This window comes from Sander vitreus, chromosome 14 (genome assembly GCF_031162955.1).
Source record: "Sander vitreus isolate 19-12246 chromosome 14, sanVit1, whole genome shotgun sequence".
NCBI lineage: Eukaryota > Metazoa > Chordata > Actinopteri > Perciformes > Percidae > Sander > Sander vitreus.
In genome coordinates, this window is record NC_135868.1 from 22,903,283 (window position 1) to 22,928,795 (window position 25,513).

The following is a 25,513-nucleotide window of genomic DNA, read 5'->3' on the forward strand; positions in this document are numbered from 1 at the left end:
CAAACTTATAGCAATACATATACAGTACAATTCATAGAAATAAAAAGGTCAACAACCTTCACCTGTAATATACATACAAACAGGAGCACCAATGTCGCCACAGTCTAGATGCATACCTGACAGAGCTAAAGTCAATGTGGGCTAAAGCACATGTATCGATAAATAATGTTTCTTTAATAACCTTATATAATAACCTTATTTGTGCCTACACCAACACTAACAAACATTTGACTTGCACTACACCATCTTGGTTGTATCATTATACGCTACATTCAGTCTCTGCATTCTCTAAGTGGGCAGTATACTGTATAGTGGTGTACAGAATGCTTTGAATAAAGCTACCTTAACGTTAGCAGAACATTAGCCTGAGCATACAACTTGCGACACTGTTGTCCTTATTTGATAAATCATTAATATGGACAAGATATTTAATCTCACACAGGAAATACAAATTTGCTGTCTTCTTTACTGCCAACTCATATTGCTCTTATTTGCATTATATTTGATATCGAAATCCGCACCGTACTGAGAACAAACCTTCAAAAGTTGTTGTAACCCAGCACTATATGGGCAAATGATTACCAAATCATCTGCATGGTTAATGAGTATTGCCTATCATACATCCTGTATTGCATTTAATTGTTGTGACAAATCATCCATATGCACATTAAAAAGGAAAGGTGACAAAATACCCTGACGAACTCCGTTACCAACAAAAAATGGTTCTGATACACAGACTGATGAGAATACCAGAAGACTAGAATTCTTACAATTACTTTTGGGACGCCTCTATGTTGCAATTTAGGAAATAAATGTTCATGGTTTACACGATCAAATGCCTTAGAGGCATCTATGAAACACAAAAGTTGTGGAATTCTGGCTATTATAATGATCTAAAACTTCCTTTAAGGCAAATGTACACGTCTGTACCGTGTTGACGTTTAAAACCAAATTGGTTGTCAGTGGTAAGAAGATACTGTTCCAACCTGTTGAGAAGTATTCTCTCCAGCACTCGGAGAATGCTAGCCAGGGCTATAGGTCTATAATTGTCCATGCCGTTTATTTTGCCAGCTTTGTCTTTGATGACAGGCACTAATACAGGTAAGATAGTTTCAGGCAGAATGTTAGAAGTGATACACACAAAGGACTTTTGACCAGCCGACTTCACATTTAGGTCAGTGTTCGTCTTCTTTTACCCCTTGCCATCAGGGTGGAATGCCACACAGTTGACCTTTTTAGACATAATATACTGCGACTTTTTTTGATCTCTTTTCTTAACATACAACACTATGGCTTTTTTATCACTTTTTTCGACATACTATACTATGACTTTTTTCGACTTACTATACTATGACGTTTTTATCACTTTTTTCGACATACTATACTATGACGTTTTTATCACTTTTTTCGACATACTATACTATGACGTTTTTATCACTTTTTTCGACATACTATACTATGGCTTTTTTCGACTTACTATACTATAGCGTTTTTATCACTTTCTTTGAAATACTATAATATGGCGTTTTTATCACTTTTTTCGACATACTATACTATGACTTTTTATGACTTTTTTCGACATACTATACTATGACTTTTTTATCACTTTTTTCGACATACTATACTATGACTTTTTTATCACTTTTTTCGACATACTATACTATGACTTTTTTATCACTTTTTTCGACATACTATACTATGACTTTTTTATCACTTTTTTCGACATACTATACTATGACTTTTTTATCACTTTTTTCGACATACTATACTATGACTTTTTTATCACTTTTTTCGACATACTATACTATGACTTTTTTTATCACTTTTTTCGACATACTATACTATGACTTTTTTATCACTTTTTTCGACATACTATACTATGACTTTTTATGATTTTTTTCGATGTACTATACTATGGCTTTTTTCGATATACCATACTATGGTGTTTTTATAAATTTGTTGACATATAGGACTATACTGTGGCTTTTTATCAATTTTATTAGTCATACTATACTATGGCTTCTTTATCACCTCTTTCGACATACTATACTATAGCTTTTTAATCACTTTTTTCAACATAATATACTCTGACTTTGTTATCACTATTTTCAACATACTATACTATGGCTTTTTTATCAATTTTTTGACATACAGTACTATACCGTGGCTTTTTATCAATTTTATTAGTCATAATATACTCTGGCTTTATCACTTTTTTCAACATACTATACTATGGCTTTTTTATCATTTTTTGGCTTTTTTAATCACTTTTTTTACATACAGTACTATACTTTGGCTTTTCATCAATTTTATTAGACATACTATACTATGGCTTTTTTTTTTAATCACTTTTTGAAGTACTATATTATCACTTTTTTCAACATACTATACTATGGCTTTTTTATCACTTTTTCGACATACTATACTATGGCTTTTTTATGATTTTTTTTCGATGTACTATACTATGGCTTTATTTCGATATACCGTTTTTATCAATTCGACATACAGTACTATACTGTGGTATACTATACTAGTACTATATGTGGTATATCGATTTTAATAGACATACTATACTATGGCTTTTTTTATCACTTTTTTGACAGTGTGACTTTTCTTTGACATTCTATATTATGACTTTTTTGACATACTATGGCTTGTCTTACTATGACTTTTTTTTTTTACATACAATACTATGAACTTTTTGACTGTTTCAATGTATTACACTATGACCTTTCATTACTTAGCATGTACATATTGCTCCCTGTGGCCAGATGGAGCCTGATCTCTGTTCAGCAACTTATTTTTAATCATGAACAGGCCCTGTGGCAGTCCCTACATCTTCCATTCATATATTTTTTGCAATACTTTTAATTTACATTGCATTACACATTATATATATAGGGTTCTGGCTAATGAATTACAAGTTGTTGAATAACAGAGTTGCATAGTTCACACAGACACAAATTGAATTCAGTAATTTTATGGTGACTTGTGGTGGAATGGTTTACAACAGAAAATATATAAATCAAATTCCACTTAATTGTAGAATCAGATTAAATAGACTTGGGAATCAGAGTGTGGGTTTTCAAGTCCAGTCACAATAGCTCTGCAGGTCCAGGGAAGAAAAAATTGCTTCTGATCCCATCAAGACAGTTTCCAAGTGATGTTAGAAAAATGACTTAAAAAACAGCAGAAACCCTCTGGTCACTGAGTCACCTCTTCTGACCTCATTACTTTTATTTGAAGTCATCTGTGAGAAGTACACTGATTCACAGATCAGCTCAGATGAAGGGAATAAGTCGATGTGCTTAGTAGACCGTAAATGCACTTCAGTCGGTTATTCCTTCCTCTGGACTGCGGTGTTAGCTGAAGCTGTGGTAAAGGAGCCCGACTGTTTACGCCTCCAGTTCAAAGTCAAAGTACTGTGGGTCGAAGTGATGAATCCTCGTGTATCCGTCTTCTCCTCCACTGCTGTAACTGTAAACAATAACCATAGTACACAGAAAATGTTAGAAGTGATGCACACAAAGAACTTCTGACCAGCCGACTTTACATTTTAGGTCAGTGTTGGTCTTCTTCTTTTACCTCTTGCCATCAGGGTGGAATGCCACACAGTTGATGGGGCCGAAATGACCTTTGACCCTGCCAAACTCCTCTTCATAGGCAGCATGGAAGAACCTGCGGGTGAAGAAGAAAAGCAGGTTAACGCCTCAATCGGCACTGTCCCTAGCATGAAAATGGCTTTTACCATCAGGTTGAACTTAATGTGGGGAGGAGGTTCTTTCCCAACCTCTGTAGTGACTCTCAGGCCCACTTTATCTCACCTGGCCTCAAACTTGCCGATCCTGGTGGAGGTAGTGGTGACCTCCATGGCCTCCTGTCCACCTCCCATCACCACCTATTCAAGTGTCAACAGTTAATGATGAGATACAGTTTGCAACACTACTGCGTTTTCGTAAAAATGAGTATCTTTCTCTACTCTTATGCCTCGCATCCACACTACTGCGGCGTTTCCGAGCCTCTTAAACGGAGACATCTGGAAACACTGCTGACCCGATTTTGGTTTGAAAACTCCGGGCTCGTTTTGTAGGCGAGACGGAGACGACAGCGCACGTCAGTAAGCCTTAATGGTTAGTTTTATCTCTTCGCCGGTCCAAGCAAATAAATCCCGGGTGTTTTCACCGCTACTGTTCTTTCTCCAAACTATTGTCTGGATTTTCAACGTATACATCCATAGTTAGTTTTTCAGTTCGCTGCTCTGGTCCAAATCGGTTGATGAGTTTGTAAACTGGGAGCGAGGTCCCCATTGGTTCGGTTTTGTTTCACACATGAAAATCCCAGCGTACGAACCACGCAAGAACGTCCACGCCGCTTTACTGGTCAGATGTGTCTGAGCCGCTCCAGAGCTCAATTGTTTGGCACATTCGAGTACAACTACTGTATTCATACCTGCCCAAACAAAGTAAAACACAAAGTAACGTTAGACAATCTGCTTCCAGTTTAGACCGGCAGATGCATGCCCAGTGTGTGCGAATGGTAGGGCTTTGACTTTTGCCTCAAAATCATATTCGAAGAACGTTTGTTTATTAATATTCGAATATTTATTATTAATATTTTGACCATTAAATGTCTTCAGTAAGACCTATATTGGTATAAGTTGTATATGTTCTGTCCACCAGAGGGCAGTGTATCAGTCAATGTCAATAGGCAGGCAATTATGTTTTCAGAAGAAAAACACATTGCCGCAACCTTTTTTTTTTTTAATGAAAAGTCAGACCCTGGACTAAACAAACGGTATCTTTTCGACAGGAATTTCGGAGCTTTCACCGTACCCTACGTAAGTGGTCTGATGTTCATACTTGTGCGCTGGTGTGTGCATCGAGCCGGTGTGTGTGTGTGTGTGTGTGTGTGTGTGTGTAGTGTGTGTGTGTGGAGTGTGTGTGTGTGGAGTGTGTGTTAGAGTGAGAGAGTGACGGTGATTACCGGTAGCTTCAGAGCGAGTAGCGACTCTAGAGACATAGTGAGAGAAACAAATCGTCTCCTCCTGCGTTTTCTGACCGCGGTGGGAAATCTGGAGCGGGAAAAGTTAACCCTCTCCTTGATTTCACGTTGTTTATGGAGAAGGAGAACCAGGAAATGAGTCGGGGGAAATGCGCAACCAAGCCGCGGCCGAGCGGCGTGCGTCGCCGCGACGTGTTGTTACATTTTGAAATGCGTGAAAAAGCCTCGGAATCTGAACTGAAAACAAGGTTTACAAGCAAACACATTTACAATAAATAATGCCCATAACAGGTTCGAAATTCAAATATTAAGGGCTGCCTAATATTCGTTCGAATATCATAATTTTTTTTTAAATATTCGAATTATATTCGAATAACGAAGTTCGGAGTCAAAGCCCTAGCGAATGGTCATGTGATAAGCGCTGTAAGATGCGTTACTATGAACAGAGATTAGTTCTGCTACGGAGCCTAGTGTGGACAGAGAAGATTTTTGTTTCAAACGCTGTTACAAAACTGAAACCAAAGTAGTGTGGATGTAGCCCAGGTGGCAAACAAATGTGTACATGGCCATAGGATAGCTGTGCAATGTAAGTGTTCCCTTACATGATCCATAATGGGGGAGATGGCCGCAGAGTTGACAGGTCTCTCGGTCTTGAAAGTCTTGATGTGATCCATAGTAGCGCAGTCAAACAGCTGAGAGGAAACACAGAAGACACCCAGCGATCAATAAAGTATCAGACAGCAGGCAAATCGAGATTAAAATCTGACTAGAAATACATGAATTATGTATATACATTAAGTAATTGCTGGTGTTGTATGAAAACAAAATGAGCAAAATGTTCACAAGCTATCTGGTTGTGGCTGTGTCTACGAGCCAGGAGAGCAGACCGGGGGCTTACCTTGGCGGTGTTGTCCTTGGAGGCACTGATGAACATAGTGAGATCCACTGATGTCTGGATGTCGTTGATCTGCTTGGTGTGCTCCTTTGCCTTCTTCAGGATCTCTCCAGACTGCCCATAGACAACACAGTCACAACATTCAACTTTAAAGATTTGGAATTTTAAAAAAAACACCACGTTCTCTTTAAGCCAAGCTTTGTCTGAAATCTCACGTTTTTTATGCTTCACGTTCTTAATCGCTGCAATACATTTAGAAATATCTGCTGGCAAACTAAGTAGGTATTTCCCATTCTTGTTTATTTATAGTTTTGGGCTCCATAACCAATATCAGCTTTGTGTACTAGTATTAAACCCTGCAGCCAGTGCAACGTGGACACAGTTTATTACATTCCCATATGTTCTCAGACAGTGTGTGCGAGACCAACCTTGGCGCTGAACTGGTTGAACTCTCCGTTCTCATGGCCAGCAATGACAAACTCTCCCAGTGGTCCCCACACAGCACTGGTAATCTTGTTGTCACTGCAAGGTATGGACAGGTAGGGCTGGTTGTCCTCTGCAGAGACAGAGGGGAGAGAGTCACTCATTACACCCCTGAGAGGAGCCATATTCATGCTGAGCAATATATTCTACCACAGTGCAACTGTCAACAGGTAAATCCATTTTGGCTTAGTGTTGTGTGAAGGCCAACAGGGGTCCTTTTCAGGAAGCAGGTTTAGTGAAAACTCTGAGTTTGTTAACCCTGACATGAGAGAAACTCTGGGTTTTCTGTTTCAGAAAGAGAGGTAACTTAACCTCAGAGTCAGTTACTATGGTAACTGAGTCTGTAAACCTAACCTGGTCGGGAGCAGGTTTTCTTCTCTCTCATTTCCTCATTCATTCAGTCTGTATCGGGCGCATTTTAATGCAGTTTGTTATCTGCATGAATAAAAACTTAATAAATAAAACTTGTTAGGCAGATTATCAAACGTTTTTTTCTCAAACATGTCATGTCCTTTTGATGATGAAAAAGCTGTATTACTTCACAGAGAGTTTACGTCGGGAGATGATATTGAGTCCCGACTAAATGTATTTTCATTTCCACATTTTTTCACAGTCCATCAGATATGTAGATACCTTATCGTCCTCATATCACTAACATCCACCATCGTGGACAGGCTTTAACATCCCAGCAGATTCTGTGTGTCACATTACGTGTTTTGCAAAAGGCAGTTTTCTTTATTGGTGATGCGGATCATACTGTAATAGTAAAGCCACTGTAGCCGTCAGAAAAGTGTGACTCGCTCTGAAACGTTTTTTAAACGTTTTTTGTAGTTGTTCCCTGGACACAAACCAGTGAGAGCCATTAAAAAGAAATAAATTATAAATTATAGTTCTGTTAATGATCATGGTGCTGCAGCCTCAGAATAGGATTAGTATAGCTTACTTTTTCGCCCGCAGGATTGCACCCAAATGAAATTATAGATGTAACACAATTCCAGTTTTCACCAGTAATATTATCAGTTAGTGATCATCAGTTGTGATTAAATATGAAATTAATACACTGTCAATGCTTACGCATTGACTCAAGCAGCAATTTTCTCCCACACCAATTCTCCCTCTGTTGCAGCAGCAACCGCTGTCTTGCTTTTTTAACGAAATATATGTTCAAACTCGTTTGTGCACATGAGTATTTCCGCCGACCCGTTTGTTTGTGGTTGTTACCATGGTGAATCGTAGTATCATAGCTCCATTCATGCTGCCTTTTTATTATTGTGGTGGTGGTGGTGGTGCACGCTGCGTGAACCAACTCATATCAGCTGTTCTGGAACCGAAAACTCAGTTTTTTTCTCAGGATAAAACAACTCAGACATCAGGGTTACACTCAGAGTTTGTTAAACCTCCTTCCTGAAACAGATCACCAGATGGCTCAGTGTTCCGTTTCATATTATGTCCTAATTGTAAATGAGTGATGAGTGACTTATGACCTCATCACGTTGTTAAATACTGATATAGAGCTAAATCATGTTTCCCGCAGAGGAATATTGCAGTTTTTAACTAAAAGATAAATTCTAGGGATGCACCGATTGACCGGCTGGTGACTGGAATTGGCCGATTTTCCAGCAGGTCAGTCTGACATATGCCGATTTTATGCCGGTCAAATGCACTCGGGCGCCGTATGATAAACACCGTGCAACACCAGCATCGCACGTGCACACGCACCGCCGCTCCATCAGCCGCTTTATGAAATGTCATAAAGTCGTAATTATACACGGCTCTGTAGAGCCGTCTGCTCTACTGATCTCAGGTGAACAGTCAGCCGCTCTCTCCCCTCTGAGGCTGAACAACTGGAACCAGAAAACCGCACTCACAGCTACAGTTTATCGGAAAATAGCGTTGGGCACACTGACTTTGATGAATTTGTGAATGAACAAACGCTGCGGTGATGGTCCCGGTGGGGGGGACGCTCTGGCTTGTTTGTATTTTTCTAAACCAGTGATCCCGTCCTGGGCGGTGCTAAGGCCCGATAGCGAGAGGGGAGGGACAACCGGCGCGCCATGCTTTATCCTAGCAATGTACATCCGTTGAGCCAGACTATTGTACCGTTACAACCATAGTGTGCATGATGTGGTGTGTACCAATCTGCTGTGGATCCCTCAGGTCAAAGTAGTTCAGGAAGCACTGGTAACCCATCTGCTTGTCTGTGGAGAACATGATGATGTTGCCGCTGAAGTCAAAGCCACACGTTCTCACAGCAGAGCTGGTGTTGAGCAGGGCCAGCTGTTTACCTGTGTGGCAGAGAGACACAGGGGTTAGTGGATGGAGGATCCACATTCCCAAACTACTGCTTTTACTGGAAAATTGACACCGACGTTGCATAGAAACAGCCAATTACCAACCAACAGGGAACATTGGGAAACACATAAAACACACACACACACACACACACACACACACACACACACACACTTCACTCTTGGGCTGCAGTTGGGTTTTACATACCGGTCTCACAGTCCCACAGCCGACAGCTGTTGTCTGCTGATCCCGTCAATACGTTTTTAGTGTCCCCTGAGAGAGAACATGTTAAGGAGCCCCACATGTATAATAACAGCTAGCACAGCTACAGACAGGCTCTCACATGAATACAAGATTGAACATTACCTTTGTTGAGATAAAACATAAATAAGTGTATTTCTCGAAAAAGGATACAATCACAGTCGACACACCACACAGCTCCTGTGTGTCCATTGTAGGTGCCAAGCCTCTCGCCATTGACAGAGTACCAAACGTTGGCTACCTACAGTGGGAGACATTACAATGGATACACCCAATAAATATAACCGCAAACTTGCAGGTGGAATAATATGATAACCACAGAGCATATCTTAATTACTACCATCTTACCGTGTCTTTAGCTACAGAGAAAAGCAGGTCTCCTTCTCTGTTGTACTTGATTTGAGTGATGGACCTCTCATGGCCCTGGAGCAGGATGGGTTTCTGTGGAGAGGAGAGCTAATCAGCATATAGGCAGTGTTCCCGATTTAGAAAAGCCCATAAGATGTCAACTTGGAGGGAACCAATCTTAATTGAGCAGGTCGTCCCATGAAGTGTTATGACGTTGTTTAATAGGGAAACATATTGGGAACTGTGGTCTTTGATGATAAACCTGCTATACATGTTAGGTTCACGTATTTATCTTAACATAATGGGTATACGTGCAGTTTAGTGTCTCAAATTCCCCATACAATGTCCTTGTGCGCTTAATTATGAACCTGCTAAACCACCTGTGCTACCCTAACCCTAACCTGTCTCAAATAAGACCCTCATCATTTGGGACACTCAGTTTTTGGAAGATAATTTGTGACACTAAACTGCACGTGAGCCAACATAATGTACATCATGGCTTACGTGCAGTTTAGTGTCCCGAATTATTTTCCAAAAATTGAGTGTCCCAAATGATGAGGGAGTTATTTGAGACATGTTACGCTAACACAGGTGGTTTAGTAGGTTCATAATTAATTAAGGACATTGTATGGGGAATTTGGGACACTAAACTGCACGTATACCGTACATCAGTCCAGTTCAACCAGCTGTAGGGGGCCGGTGAATCATCTTGCATCACACACAGTACGCAGCTAACAGTGCCATTGGCTAATTTGAAAGCTAACGTTAGCCACATAGTAGATATGCTAGCTTAACCGGAGCTTACAGTCTCAGCGAGAAAATGTGTATTATTCTGGGCAAGACGTAACTCATAGTAAACGGTAACTAAGAAATATACTAACCATTTTTGTCAGATAAGTGTCGCCAATCGGTCCAGTATATCCAATGCGCCTCTCGTAAAAAGAGAAAAGATGAACACTCGTGTTTCAGGCGCCGGAGCCGCGGCGGAAGAGGAAGGTGACGTATTTCCTGTACAAAACGGCAAGATGGCTTACTGCGCCCTCTAACGGTTATACTCCACTCTAGCAAAAAAAGTAACAGTATATTATGTCTAAAAAGGTCATGGCATAGTATTTCGAAAAAGTCATAGTATAGCATGTAAAACATTTTTATCTCAAAATAAATGGGCACCACCAAAGAAGTTGAATATTACACCTTACATGTTTTTCTACACTCTTTGATTTGATTGTATTTGATTTATACACGTCACCCTGACACCGAATCTCTTCAGTTTTAAGCAACTTTTGTTTTTCAGGGTCAAAAAATGTTTAACCGTAAGAAGCTTTTGTCGCTTTTCCCGGTGTTTTTTTCTTCTTTTTTTTGTTCTTTTGTTTACCAACGTTTTTGAAGCTTTTTCCGACATTTTCTTGTCACTTGTACACATGTATACTGACACAAATATCTACAAACGATTCAATTCTGTGCCATGTGTATTTTCTAACAAGATAAAAATCCGACTGCATTTCTTAGGACAGTCTACAAATGGGTTTTTTGGTCTAATGTGCAGAAATGTGAGAATCGCTGACAGGCTACAAACCAAAGTAAAATGAACGGTATCTTGCTCATATTCAAACATGCTTTTATACCTTTAGTCCTTTCTAAATAAGTCTACAAAGTCAATCAACCAACAACTCAAATGAACACTGTTACATATTTTATTTAACAAGAAACAAATTCTACAAGGGCCAGAAAGAAAGTACTGCAAAAAACAAAAAAAAAGGAAACATCTTTGGTTCCTTAATCATGGTTAATGAACCTCCACATCCACCACATGACCAGAGGTACAATGAATCTGTCCTGTGGGACAATGGAAGAAATTAGATTTGCCATTTCTATTCAAGTTGAAAATGACTATTCTAGAAGTTGACACCTTGAAAGCAATGCTACATATCAAGTAGTACATAAGAACGTTTGAAGAGAAATGGATATGTTTTGAGGGTCAAACTCCAACTCGGAAGTCCAATAACATTTTCTCTCCTTATTCCCACTTGTCTCAGTCACTGCACCTTGTAAATGCATCAGGGAGATGCACAATATTAAGTTCACTGTCAAACAATTGAAAGGCAATTAACAAGGTTCAAACCTAAGCAAAATAAAGTTCTGCTGTGAGATATGTTGTCTGATTTTTACAATACATCCATGCAGGACAGTGGAGATAATGATATACATTCTCAGCTAAGCGCTTGTCAGTTGAGACTGCCACAGAATAAAACCAAGAGACAAGCGTTGCATAGAGGTCCTTGAACATTCTCTTGTTAAAAAACCTGATTACAAGCTACTGCTATTACCAGGGCTGGGAGGAGACAATCATAGCCACGTACCCCCCCACCTCCCCCACACACAAACACAAACACACACACTGTAGGAGCCAGGTATGGTCTGTTATTGTTGAACAGATTTGTTTTGCCCTTTTCCCTTCCTCTTGATTTCAAGCTCTGCAAGCGGCTTCATTGTCTGAACACGGCTTGCTTTAACTCTTCAGGGTCGTCCTCCACATCCAACGGCTTTCTGTCCTTCAACAGTTTCCTTTTCCCCTTTACAATGTGCTCCACACATTCTAATCCTGCATGGATCACATCTAAGGCTCTCTTCCTCTGTTCTGGTTCCAGTAGGAGTTTGTATGCCTTGTCCACGGATTTAAAAGGCTTTCTGTGCTCCGTCTAGATCACCCTGATTTTTGGAGGATTCTGGATGGAACAAAATGGACAACGCCCGAAAATATTTTCTTCAATTCAGCATCTGCTGCATCAATTTTCAGCACCTCAAATGGGTAGAGATTGAAGTATGATGTGCCAGGTCGGAGCATGCTCTTGAGGCAGACTCTTCCCGGCTATTTAACAGAATGGAATCATATTTTGAAGAAAAATTCACCAAAAACTGTTACTATACCTGGCTCCTACACATACCAATGCACAAAAGAAGTTTCAAGTGGTCATCATTACAAGGTTATAAGCAGACTGAAAAACATATCAAAATAATGTAGCTAACAACAACAACAACTGAACTCAGAAAGGTTAGGAATGAAAAGTTGGTCATACAAGTAAAACTGTTCTACATTTTCTAAATTAGTAAAAAATAAACTGATTTATTTTATAGTGGTGTTCTGTAAGATACATATATTTCAATATCAGAGATTATGCTTTAAACAATAAATACAGACCAAAAAAAAAATAAATCAAACGCTACGCAAATGAAGCGGTGTGATGCAAACAGGAAAACAAAGAAACATTTCCTTAAAATGGGGGCGAATACAGAATGTCAGAATGAGAATTTTCCTTAAATAATTATGTAGAATTCTCTCCTAATTTTTAGGTTAATAATAATTGGATTTGCTAAAGAAATGAATTGCTATACACAACCCTGTTAAGACTTCATTTGAAAGAAAAACATTAAATTAAGTGGCCTTTAGAACACTGCAATGCAACGCAACACAACACACACACACACACACACACACACGGCTTGTGTCATCCCAAGCAGCACTGTTACTTCTCTTGCCAAGCAGTCCTGTGTTTTTGATGCCATTCAAAAAGGGAATGTGTAGTAAAGCAGCACAACACAGAGGAAGTCTGTGCATTTACATGCACACTAATAATTACATTAGTACTGACTGTTGCAGCCGCGGTATAAAACAGGGTTGTCTTAGTCAAGGTTTAAGTTGAATTATTCTGACATGTATATCCCTCAAGTCTGATTTCTTCCAATGTTTTGATACAGGGCAGGTTTTGGACTGAAAGCCATGTTTCTATACAAATAGCAGCATGTGCAACACGTTTTTGGAGTGTCACCAGAAATGGGCTAATTTTACACTAATAAATGAAATGATGTATCAACTTGAAACTCTGTGTTGCCAATAACATGTTTCCTGTAGCCTGCCTGTGGAAATGAACCCGACCAATAAATGAATCATGAACATCAGATTACTGGGGGAAATTAGGTTATTGTAAAGCATTGTAAATGCTTGAATCAAACTATTACCTTAATGTAGTTATTAACCGTAACTGTGTTATGATGTGCATGTAAATGAACAGACAGATGAGGCACAGTCTTCTCACTACCTTTATAAAGCCTGCAGAGCATGCTGGGAGGACACAAGTTGACCTTGCTATCTAAATCAGCTTCATCCGGCAGAGGAGTAGTGGCTTGCAGGCTGGTGGCTTATCGTTAGGTGGCTGGAGGGGAAGGAGGAGACGGTGAGCAGCGTCGCTTCATTCCTGTGCAGCGACGGGCAGAGCCTTTGCCTCTTCTAGTAGGGTGTCTGTGTCCAGTTGTGGGTCACAGTGGCAGGACTGGGAGCAGGGGGCGGTGTCCGGGACCAGGTGGCTGCTGGGCTCCAGCAAAGAGTCTGTAGGTGGAGGAGAGGGGGAGTCGGTCACTTGGTCGGAGGCCCCTGCCGTAACACCGTCCCGACCGCTGAGGTTCTGAACCTTCTTGTTGAGCTCGTTGCGTTCCACTTTTAGTGCCCGCCGCAGCTTCTCGAGCCGCTGGACTTTACCCTGAAGTGCCTCAAACTCGCGGTCCCGCGTAGATTTCTGTAGACAACCCATGCAAACACACAAAATGATGCAAATGTCAAGCCTTTTTATTTTATTTATTTTTTCAATCATCTGCACTGACACTTTCAGATACCAACTGACTATAAACACGTGAGAACTTTTTCAACCACGTTTCCATCCTTTTTATTAGGCCAATCATATATCATTTGCTATTTCACTTCATTACACAGCACATGAATCCATATTGTACAGATAATTGCGAACCTGAGGATAGCTCAAAGCAGTTCTATCAAAATCCCCGCCTAATTATTTTCAAGTGAAATGGTTACAGACTGTTAATGTTAATTTATTTGTCTTAAAATATCAAATATCTGACTGGAGATATTATTATTTATTTATTTATTTTTTATTTTTCCCCCAAGAGGCTAAATACAGCTCTCATCAACTCACATATCCTGGTTAAATGAGGCCTTTCACTTTTTATAGTTGCAGCCAAGTTAAGGCTACAGGAGTATGTACACAACAGTTTCTGAAGCTAGAAGATATAGAAGCACTGTAGGCTTAATTCAATGTTAGTTTAAGACAGTCCATGACATTCCTAATGCTGGTAGACCAGAATCAAAGTGCCCCAAAATATACTAAACTGACCAGTTTTAATCAGGGTAAAGCATTTTTGGTCAGATGATGACAAAACAAAAAGCTGCTTTACCTCTTCTGCCATCTCCAGAAGAGCCTTGTTGCTGCTCTCCCACCTGGACCGATACATGGCCGTCTCCTTCTCCAGCTTCTTGATCTTTTTAGTCATCTGTAACACAAAGGAAACGAGACAAGGGGTAAATACAATTCCTCCTCCTCCTCCTCCCCATACAGTGAGACAGACACCTCACCTTCTCCATCTCCTGTTTGAATGTGGTGAAGACCTCATTGCTCTTGGACAAAGTGGTCTGAAACTCTTCAAACTTCTCCGTGTAGAGTGACAGCTGGGAAAACAACACAACGCGGTTGATCATATTAGGACGCAAAAACTTTCAAGGAAAGGTCAATCCCAGTCGAGCCATAAAAAGGTGAAGAGTAAAGACTGATGGGAAACCTGCTGTTTGAGGTGAACTTCCTGCTGCTTCATCAGCTCACACATCCTTTGAGACTCCACTGCTTCTTTCAGCAGCTGAGGGGATGAGGGAAAAGGACAAATAATTCTAACATTTCTGTAGAAAAACTGGACGAAACACAATGCTCGCGTTTGTGCTTTCTTGCGTTTTGTAAATGAGGGCATGTTGGGTGGATACTTACAAAGTGTTTCTCTCGGTCGTGGCGTTCCTCCGACTCCTTCAGCAGCTCCTGAGCCTGCTGCAGCTTGGCGTCCACCAGTTGTTGCTGCAGGTCTTTGTGCTTCACCACTTTGTCTATGTGCTGGTGGCAGAGAAAATATGTGGGAAATTGACATGATTGGGAGTACAAAGACATTCCACTAGCAGTTTGAAATTTAAGAGAACTCGCATACTGCATAGGGCCGGGACGGTTACCGCATAACCGCGGTCACGTGACGCCTACCGCGGGTCTGAGCTCGTCACCGTCATCACCGCAAAAATAAAAAATAAAATAAAAAGCTGCCGTGTTTACCATTGCACATTAGCCTAGCAGCTAGCGGAGTTTCCGCATGGTTGAATTTCAGCCTGCGTGCATGTGTCGTAGCCTACAACAGAGCAGCTTCTATTGGTGATGAGAGCAACCAGTTAGCCGAGTCGCCCTCTCTGCTCTCTGTCTGCTCAGCTGCTAGACGGGCAGCACTCTGCATTGTAGGCAAACTATTTTATTTATATTTTACTTTATTGACAAAAGAGCTTTCTGAACTGTCTGTGGAATGGATCAACGGAGAGGAGAGAAAGCAGCGCAGGCCTAAATGACAGCAAAACCCAGTAAAGACTCTCACCTTGAGCTGAAATGGAAACATTGTGCTGCAATCTTTTTATACAGTCTACGGCTGCGACATACGTTTAAGCTTTTTTGGGGGTGAGGCCATTCACTTTACCGGCATTATTGACAACAGATGAAGCCACCGTGTCTTGAGAAGTTCTAGCTTGTTGCTTTATTCACTTTTAACTCACTTTGCGATCTCTTTTTCCTCTCTCTTTTCCTCACAGCGGCACTCATACGCTACTATCCGTTACCGCTCGCTCTCCTTGCGCGACCACACGGGCACTGACGTCACTCACTTAAGGCACCCTGCTGTTCTGGCTCTAACTTACGCTACTCTCGTAAGGGGGTTGCTGTCAACCGCCATACCGCGGTGAGAAAAAAAACTATACCGTCACAGCCCTAATACTATACGTAAAAGATGCAGTTGCTGGGAAAAGAAAAGTGCGCGCACACACCTCTTCTCGTAGTTTGTACTGTTCATAGAGCTTCTTCAGTTTCTCAGCCAGCTCTGTGTTCTCTTGTCGGAGACTAGCGTTCCTCTCGTTGTGCTGCTCCATCTGAGCCTGGATGTCGTTCAGGGTCACCTGGAAATGGGAGGTCACTTCCTTCCTTTTGTCTTCCTCCAGACGCGTTCTTTGAATGCCCTCCTCCTGCAGACAGTGAAGTGGAAGATGTATAATGTGGGCAAGAGAATCGTTGATGTTGTGTTCACTTCCGGCCAGTAATTCACAGCAAGATATTTTGAATCCGCTTGTAACGGAGCTCCACAAACTACAGTTTGGTAAACATCAGTCCAAAACCAAAAAAAACTTGGAGCAAATACATCTCATTAAGGCAGCTAATCTGAGGAGTCTGGGACCCAAGACTACATTTAAATAAACGGATAAATATACAGAAGCTGGACCTTACAGAGGCTATGGTTGCAAGAAGTCATTTATTGCGTAAATCCAGCAGTTAGGGGTCTATATTCATGATATTGGTGCTGTTTTCGTACCTTGAGTGTGCGGTTGTGTCTCTGTAGCTCCCTGCAGAGACTCTCCAGCTTGCTGCGAGCCAGGATGGCCTTGCTGTGTTCGTTCCTAAGGTTGTCTTTCTCCTGGACCACCTGGTTCTGCTTCTTCTGCAGCACTCGCATCTGCTTCTGGGTGTTACGGTGCTCTTCCAGCTGTCACAAACACACAAATGCATTTCGAGGTGTTCCACCGTCAAAATAAGATAGGACTTATATTGGCCTTTGTTGTAAAAACAGGATTCCGCACAAAGTTAAGCAGTTCTCCCATATGAAGTTGCCCTTTCACACATGCAGCACACAACAGGAGATTGCGCGCCCAGAATGCAGAAGGCAGGACATGATGCAGAATACACTGAGTTACATAGCCGGTTTGTAATTTGGTCATAAACAACTCTCTTTCTTTTTCTTCTTCATTTTGGCGGCGTCCCTCACTGACAGAAGTTCCCAAATCTCATCATCTTTTCAGTTAGACAGTTGTTTGTTTTCTTTCGGTTTTGCGCTGAACCACATGAAACGCCATCAACACGCCTGCTCGCTAGCTGTGTATTTTTCACTTTGGGTTCAATTGGACATTAAACGCACTGTGCACTAGGGAGCTGTCTGGGTAAAGACAGTTTGATGTCCAGTTCATGTAAACATTTATCATTGGCCACAATTAATTTAACAATTCACTCAAATGCGGCACAGTAGCTTAGCGATTAGCACTGCTGCCTCACAGCAGAAGCACTGCAGAGCCATCTGTGTGGAGTTTGCATGTTCTCCCCGTGTTTGCGTGGGTTTTCTTTCGGGGTCTCCGGTGTCCTCCCACCATAACAGACTACAGTGGCACTCATAAGTTTATGAACCCATACTAAAGTTGACTAAAGAGGAATAAAAATCATCTTTAAGAAATTGATCTTAATGCCATAATTAAAAACAAATGAGGAAAAATCAATCTTTAAGGACACCAATTTTCTTTGTGAATGAATAATATATCGTAAATAAATAAATGTTCTTCCTTAAAATACAGGGAGCATAAGTAAGTACACCCCTGTGTTAAATTCCCCATAGAGACAGGCAGATTTGTATTTTTAAAGGCCAGTTATTTCATGGATCCAGGATACTATGATCCTGATAAAGTTCCCTTGGCCTTTGGAATTACAATAGCCCCACATCATCACATACCCTTCACCATACCTAGAGATTGGCATGGTTTTATTTCAGTTAGCCTAATAGCTGGTTTAATTTGCATTGAGAGATGATTTTATGGAAATTCCAAAGGCCAAGGGAACTTTATCAGGATGCATAGTATCCTGGATCCATGACATAACTGGCCTTTAAACATAAACATCTGCCTGTCTCTATGGGGATTTAACATAGGGGTGTACTTACTTATGCTCCCTGTATTTTAAGGAAGAACATTTATTTATTTACGATACATTATTCATTCACAAAGAAAGTTGGTGTCCTTAAAGATTGGATTTTTACTCATTTATTTTTAATTAAGGCATTAAGATCAATTTCCAAAAGATGATTTTTTATTCCTCTTTTTAGTCAACTTTAGCATGGGATCATAAACTTACGAGTGCCACTGTAGGTAACTAGGACTACGGCTGGACAACACTGGCACATTCACAGAACTGTTAATTACTTTGCATTGTCCTAATAACTAAATACCAGCATATTGTCAGTAGGAAAACATTAATTGCACTCGTGTCAGTGATTCTGCCTGAAAGCTGTGGGGAGAAGGACTCGTCTTTGTTCTGTTTTTGTTACATGCATACATGATGCTGAAACATATCAGTCCGTATCAGCAGTTGACCGATATGTTGAATGACATTTTGGAGGCTTTTCTTCTTTTCTTCTACCTTCAGCCTATAACAACACTGCAGACCAAGCGTCATCTATCTGCTCTCTGACATACTGACACATCACACACATCAGCTTTCTCAAGTTCACACACATCCCAAAAAATGGTTTGTACATGCACAAACATAAGCAGTCAATATAAAAAACTTCCTACAGCATACACAGCCCCAGTAGATAATTTGAGCCCTTCATCAGTGCTGCAAAATGATACACAATACCCTCGCATGGATTGAGGTCATAAGACAAAGCTCTGCATTGCACCACTCTGTCCGTCTGTCAAACATTGCTACATCACCTTGTTTGCTTAAAAATGCCCACTGGCCCACTCTGTGTCCTAACAACTAACTTGTGGATTACTGATAAAATAGACAAATAGACTGCCAAGCTGGCTGAATAAAATAAGAAAACCACAGGGATGTCTGAGTAATACAGATAATAATTTTCCTTAATTACTTATTTTGATAAAAAAAAAATATAAAACTGATTTGTATGGACTGGATTAAAATGGTGCACACTGATGAAAAAGATGTAACACTCAGAGCAGAGGGGAAATAAATTCCTTGTAATTTATATCCACACTAGAACGGTTTTAAAGTCAATTTAGAAAAGATCAAGTGTAGTGCTAAACGCTAGACTTTAGAATAAAAAGGAATGCCATTTGTGGGAAACACTTACTAGTTCAGCATACTTCCTACAGAGGCCTGTAAGCTTTTCCTCCGGGGTGCTCAGTGTGTTCAGAGTCTGCATTAGAAGAGTGATCTCTTTGCCTGCATTAACCAGAAACACAGACAGGACAAAATCAGACAGCCTGTTTGGAAAACAGAATAGAACTAGCAATTAGAGATGTTCCGACACCAGTATCAGTATCTGCTCCGATACTGCCTAAAACGCTGGCATCGGTATCGGGAAGTACTGGATTTTATGCACCGATCCAATACCACGTAATAAAGCCCTAAAGAAAATCTACATTAAAGTAGTTTATTTATGTTCTTTTTCCGTTATAACTGACTGTCAAACTGGATAATAAAAGAAAGTTCTGTGGCGTTCATTGTTTGTGTTTGTTCATGTTTTACAAATAGTTTAACCTGAGCCAGACCGACAACAAAGATAGAAATCATATCACATCCATACAGGGATAGTAGTATACTATACATATTATGTTAAAACATAATAAAATATATGATGCACTGGTATCGGAATCGGTAAGCAAAAAATGGTATCGGGCCATCTCTACTAGCAATTAGTCTTTTGAGCAAACAAGTCTCTAAACTTTACTGTTTAAAAAGATGCCATGCTTTTCTAGTTAGTTTTTGTATCTGTATTAAGCATCACCTACTACACAGTGTATGTTTCTCCTTACCCAGACCCTTCACTTTCTTCTTATCCTGAGTCTTCTTCTGCTCTTTCTCCACTCCGTTGCCAGCTCCATTGACTTTGCCCTCTGGCTTGCCGTCCTCCCTCTCATTGGCCAGGCCATTGAGCTCTGGGCTATGCGACTGGCCATTGGGCACGGTGCTGGCGCTGTCTGAAATGGTTTCCCGACAGTAGATGCTGAGGATGTCCTCCAGCTGCCGGCTCAGCGCCTCAGCCATGTCACGAGAAAGTGCTGCCTCTGCAACTAGACACAGCGAAAAGGGGCGGAGGAGGGGGGGGGGGGCAACGACGACATTTTTTATGACTTATTGGACTCAGACTTGGCAAAAAGTTGAGGCACACTCCGTTTTATAGCACGGCATCCCACAATTGTCAATATGGATTTTTGTGATGTAAGGAATCACTAACTAAATGTTTAGATGTCTGTTTTCTTGTCACAATTATTATACCATGTGCTGTTACGGTTATCCTAAAAATTAGTCAAACCATTCAGAAATGTTAGAAAAAGCATGACCTCCTTTCAGTATACGCAGTCTTTGTTGCAACTATGAGATCTGTAGTGAGATACACCTGATTGATTGTGGGTAATTTTAGCTTCCGTTTTTAGTGTTAGCCATGCTGCTGTAAAGACATGCTGTTGGACTAATAAACGGTTATTTCCCGTCGTAGTCCGGGTTATCATTGTTATATCCAGTAACATGAAACGGTGAAGTTCTACACAGGTACATATTAATAAGCATCACATTAAAATGGAGTTTTCAAGTGGGATTTGGTGTACAGGTTTTGATATGCAATTGTGCAAGACCCTTAGGCTCGGATATCAATCATCGTTATTAAATGGTGATCTATTTTGTCTATTGTTACAAAATATCCATTTTAGAATTGCAAATCAATGTACCCTTTTAGGATTTGCCAAACAGTGATAGGCAGGCAACAGACTCCCTACTGACCATGTTCTAAATGGTTCTCATGCAACAGAGGCAGTCCTGTCAACAACATACAATTTACCTTGTAAATAATTCAACCTTTACCTTCGCTTCCCGCCTCCTCGCCTTGTGGAGACGTGTCTGTCTGTGGAGAAGTGCCCGTCTGTGGAGACGTGTCCGTCTGTGGAGACGTGTCCGTCTGTGGAGACGTGTCCGTCTGTGGTGGTGTGTCCGTCTGTGTCTGTGGTTCAGACTCCTTGGGGATGTTGCTGTCCAAGCTGTCTTTTACAGCTGCAGGTGACTCCATCCCTGCTGCTGTAACATTAAGTGGAGCATATTCACCGTCCAGGGTGGCTGACTCATCCGTGTCTTGTTTTTTCATCTCTGGTATCTGTTACAAGAAGAAAAACCTGTGATACTTGTCTCACTGGCAATGACACCAAGGTAAACTTTACACACAAGCTATTTCAATAGTTTAACACCATAAACACGGGCTTTTCTTTTCTAAGCCCAATACTGGCTCAACTGTAAGAAAACACGAAAAATAACAACTGAATCTGCGAGGAGGAACGTTTCATGTTGGTTATTAGCAACGGACCGGTTTTGACATACTAAAATGTAATAGCTAAAGATAAACACTGCTTTATTGGCCAAAGCAGGACTGACGCCTGGAGGTAAATATCTTGACTCTGGTAATAACTATGTGTAGTATATCATTTGTATAGAAACCTTTAACCGCCAGGCATTCTGTAACACCTTTCTGCAAGGTTAGTTAGCTAGTTAGTTTCTTAGCTAGTTAACCTTTTCGTTACAAAAGTGTACACCAAGTCTAACGTTACATACGTTAATAATACAAGTTATAGCTTGGCATGTGTACTTACAAATATCATGGCAAATTGTAGCTACATTTCCTATCAAGTGTGCCCTGTCCTAACTTTCGCTTTACCACTTGCTATCGAGCTTTCACATTGCGTTAGCTAGCACCGGCTAACGCTCGCTAGCCGCCAGATGCGGCTAAATTAGCTTGCACGACTACCAGTTAGCCAACGTTGGCTCACGTATACAGGACACACACCTTTAGAACATAGGGAGACTACAGTGTATTTCTCTCTCTCTGATATTAGAGAATTGTTTACCTCAAGGAGGAAATAGTTAATGCGTCTGTGAACCGCAGGCTTCCTCGACAGCATGAGCCAGAAATAGGAGACTTCCGGTCATAACTTTGGCTTCTTCTTTTTCCTAGTTTTTAACGGCGGTTTACATCCCAACTTGATGCTTTGTCGCCATCTACAGAACATCTTTGAAAAGCCAAACCTGGAGGTATCGTAATAGTAAAGTGGTCTAGCAGGCTGATTGGTGAGCCACAGCTCAACGTGGAGACCTTGTACACAAAACAGTTACAGCGCATAACTAGTTCAATTTTAAACGACAGTTCTCATCCATTGCACACAGTTTCAGCTTCTCCCCTCTGGGCGTAGGTTTACAATCTATAAACCTAGGTGTAGAACAAAAAGACACAAAAACAGTTTTCTCCCTGCAGCCATTACACTGAGGAATAATTCATAGTTATAGTATAGTTATAGTTAGCACAGGTGTTTATTTGCTGTTTATATATATATATTATCGTTGCTTTTATTAATATTTAGTTCACATCAATATTTAAGTATTATCTGGACCGGTAAGAACTTTTTAATTTTTAATTTACATTTTTGCTATTTCTTAATTTCCACTGTCTTAAGTTGAATGATGAGTGATATGTGCCTCTTTGTTTTTATGTGTGTATGAAGACTCTACTGCAAACAAAATCTACCTCTGGGTACAAATAAAGTAACCTGAACTTGAACTTGGTGTGGCCATATCATATGATACCTCTATGGGTGTGGTGGGTCAGTAACATGAATGACAATGCACTTTTTAATGTCAGCATCAACATGTATAATCTAAAAAACGTTACTGTCTTGGATAAAATAAATTGTATTAATGCCTTTCAAAAAAAATCTACTTCTTAAATACGGTGGCCGACAGGGGCAAACGCCCCAGAAAACACACACAAATATGCGACACATCACATGCGCAGCATTCAGCAAACGTGCTGCAAATAAAAAACGATGCAAAAAGAAAAGCACGCAAACCCCCCAAAAAAAGAAGTGATGCAAAAAGAAAAACAACTTCATTCATTTGACAACACATGCGCAGCATTCAGCAAACGCGCTGCAAATGCACACAACACAACACAATATATAAACGCACTGCAAATACACACAACACAACCAAATACATAAACGCACTGCAAATACACACAATGTATTTGTTGCCAATACGCACATCGGTTAGAATTATGTTTTGATATTTTTTTATTTTCTCTCACGATTACCACTGCCAGGGTTTCAACTGAAATAAAAGGCTAAAGCAACGACAGTTCATGGAAAGCAAAAGTGTAATTATGGTCAGATCTTGTGCCTGACTGATGGGGAAGTGACCAGTGTAGTCTAATGTATACTATTATAGTGGGTGTACTGTAGCCTGCTGTATATTGGCCAGAATCTGCCTTTGGGGGAGGAAGGGGGCATATCATAGTGGGGGGAGGCCTGGGTGTCCTCCCCCAGGAAAGTTTTAAGCATCAATGACTTCATTTCCTACATTCCGATACACTTTAATGCACCAATTTACGGTAAAAAAAACCCCAAAAAAAACCTTTATTCAGCCTATAGATGTTAAGAAAAAAGCACGGATGACAATTCAAAATGTATCAAAAATATAATGGAAAGTAGCCTATGTTGTTACGTGTCATTGGGCATTTTTAAGTGGGTAGCCTATTTAGAAATCCTGGAGCTTATGCCTACTATCACGTAGACTACACCACTGGTGTAGTGATATTGATAGGATAAGCGTTGTGATTTACGTAAAGGTTACCCACAGGTTATGCGGGACCGCGGTTGATCTGGATTCGACTACAGGCCTCTAGTCTCGATTGAGTCACATTTTCACAACAATAAGGCAACATTTCAAGTTTTATTCGTATTGACTTGATACTAGAATGCGGAGGGAACTAATTGTTCCACTTACAGCTCTCTTTTTCTCCCTCAAACTTTTTAGAGGCTGATTTGAAACAAGGACGATCTATGAAATGGGTTAAATGGAAGTTGCCACGTAGACAATTTGGAAAAGACATCCAATGCAGATTACTTGTGGAAATGGATGTACCAAACCCAATGTGCAGCATTTATAATCTCATAAAACGTGGAACATTTTCTCCCATGAAATTAGAGGAAACTTGAGTAATATACTGGCCGTCTAAACGGTCTAACTTCACTTTCTGGCAGATTGCTATTTGAGCTTTAAATTAGGACGTGTCCTTTAAAATGTAATGTAATATGGGAAAACATATTTCATATTAGGTCAGACATTATAGACAACGGACAAGTGTGCTTGTTTTGTATATACAAAAACCTTCCCTTCCACCAAGGAGGTTCCCTCTTGATAAAAAGACATGGATTTGCTAGTCAGTCCAATGCTGTATTTATAACGTTATATTGTAACACGTAACATTCCTTCACATTGCATGCCAGTGATGAAAGAACAAACATTTGCATTAAAGGGTTGCAACATAACTTTATTTGTTTTGTACAGCATTTCCACTGAACAATTTTAAATTCAATATATTTTTCCTTTACACTTTTTAATATTGTTGCCGTTTGCTGTATGCATTTTTTCCATGTTCATGTTTGTGTGTCATGTTCAGTTGAAGTGTATAAGTTTCTCGTCACTCATTCATACCGTCGGTAAAGTCAAGTCAAGTCACAGTTAAAGATGGGTCATTTTGAGCAAATGAAAAATCATAAACAAGGATAGAGAAAATAAATACATGTAAAAGAAATGAGAAGACCAGAGCAGAGAATACATCAGGACTGGTCAATGATGGCATATGAAAAGTACTTTACAAACATGTAGCATTGTAAACATTTGTAGCATAGACAACATAACTTGACCAAGCCAAGCATGGCTTTAGATTTTGATATAGACATGAACAGCTTCTAGGACGGAAGACAAGTCAGATTTGAGATATTTAGTGATGTCTGTTCACTCCCCTATAGATAACAGGGATCCTGATCATGCAGCCTGACTAGGACAAACTTTTACTCTAAACACATTCATCCAAAAAAATATAGCCCAGAGTATCCTGATCAGGAAAAAAGATCAAGAAAAGCAGAAAAGGCTTGTATCTCCACCTCCTATTGTATTTTATTTTTTTCCTGTGACATGTTCTAATGAGGCCTTTTCTCCACTTCTCAGAAGTGATTAGAATTGCATCTGAATCCCTGTCAATGTATCAGAACATACATAGTTTAACTTATAATGCTTTTTAATGTAAATCACTGCACAATTTCTGAATCCCAGATTTTATCTTAGAAAAAAAATGTCAAGTAGTGGCCTCGTGTTAGCTCCGCCCAGTGGAAGGAGTGTCACCTTTGAGAGCAGTTTGTAGGTGGATCGTTGCCTCTGGGGTGCCTGATTTTGGACAATATTTATTGCAGTCTTCAGCAGATTTTTTTTTATTTATTTATTTTTTTTAAACTCCCTAAACAGTACTTAAACTTGAGGGAAAAAAATAAAACAGAGA

General features: G+C 40.3%; 2 protein-coding genes across 2 annotated transcripts; both read right to left on the bottom strand.

Moving 5' to 3' along the window:
• Positions 1-2,964: 2,964 nt before the first annotated feature.
• Positions 2,965-10,279, bottom strand: eif3i (eukaryotic translation initiation factor 3, subunit I). The gene is made up of 11 exons (XM_078267872.1): positions 10,162-10,279; positions 9,281-9,373; positions 9,086-9,173; positions 8,879-8,944; positions 8,515-8,664; positions 6,325-6,452; positions 5,900-6,010; positions 5,604-5,693; positions 3,825-3,898; positions 3,586-3,678; positions 2,965-3,477 (listed from the first exon to the last, which is right to left on the bottom strand). The coding sequence occupies exons 1-11, from the start codon at positions 10,162-10,164 to the stop codon at positions 3,396-3,398; spliced, it is 978 nt and encodes a 325-aa protein (XP_078123998.1). The 5' UTR covers positions 10,165-10,279; the 3' UTR covers positions 2,965-3,395.
• A 2,472-nt stretch (positions 10,280-12,751) lies between these two features.
• txlna (taxilin alpha) lies at positions 12,752-22,137 on the bottom strand. Its single transcript, XM_078267568.1, has 11 exons — positions 22,029-22,137; positions 20,998-21,283; positions 19,953-20,210; positions 19,268-19,359; positions 16,727-16,897; positions 16,188-16,382; positions 15,106-15,225; positions 14,906-14,980; positions 14,703-14,795; positions 14,525-14,620; positions 12,752-13,851 (listed from the first exon to the last, which is right to left on the bottom strand). Exons 1-11 carry the CDS (start codon positions 22,080-22,082, stop codon positions 13,528-13,530), a joined length of 1,764 nt encoding a protein of 587 aa, XP_078123694.1. The 5' UTR covers positions 22,083-22,137; the 3' UTR covers positions 12,752-13,527.
• Between the last annotated feature and the right edge of the window lie 3,376 nt (positions 22,138-25,513).

What these genes read in the sequence shown, in the direction of transcription:
- eif3i (XM_078267872.1), bottom strand. An exon ending in GTGGTGTGTCGACTGTGATT is followed by an intron (nt 8,945 to 9,085) that starts GTATCCTTTTTC and finishes GTTCTCTCTCAG; the next exon opens with GGGACACTAAAAACGTATTG. An exon ending in TCAACCAGTTCAGCGCCAAG is followed by an intron (nt 6,011 to 6,324) that starts GTTGGTCTCGCA and finishes GTCTATGGGCAG; the next exon opens with TCTGGAGAGATCCTGAAGAA.
- txlna (XM_078267568.1), bottom strand. Translation starts at nt 22,082, where the DNA reads ATGCTGTCGAGGAAGCCTGCGGTTCACAGACGCATTAACTATTTCCTC. An exon ending in CGAGGAGGCGGGAAGCGAAG is followed by an intron (nt 20,211 to 20,997) that starts GTAAAGGTTGAA and finishes CGCTGTGTCTAG; the next exon opens with TTGCAGAGGCAGCACTTTCT. An exon ending in ACGACCGAGAGAAACACTTT is followed by an intron (nt 14,981 to 15,105) that starts GTAAGTATCCAC and finishes TCATCCCCTCAG; the next exon opens with CTGCTGAAAGAAGCAGTGGA.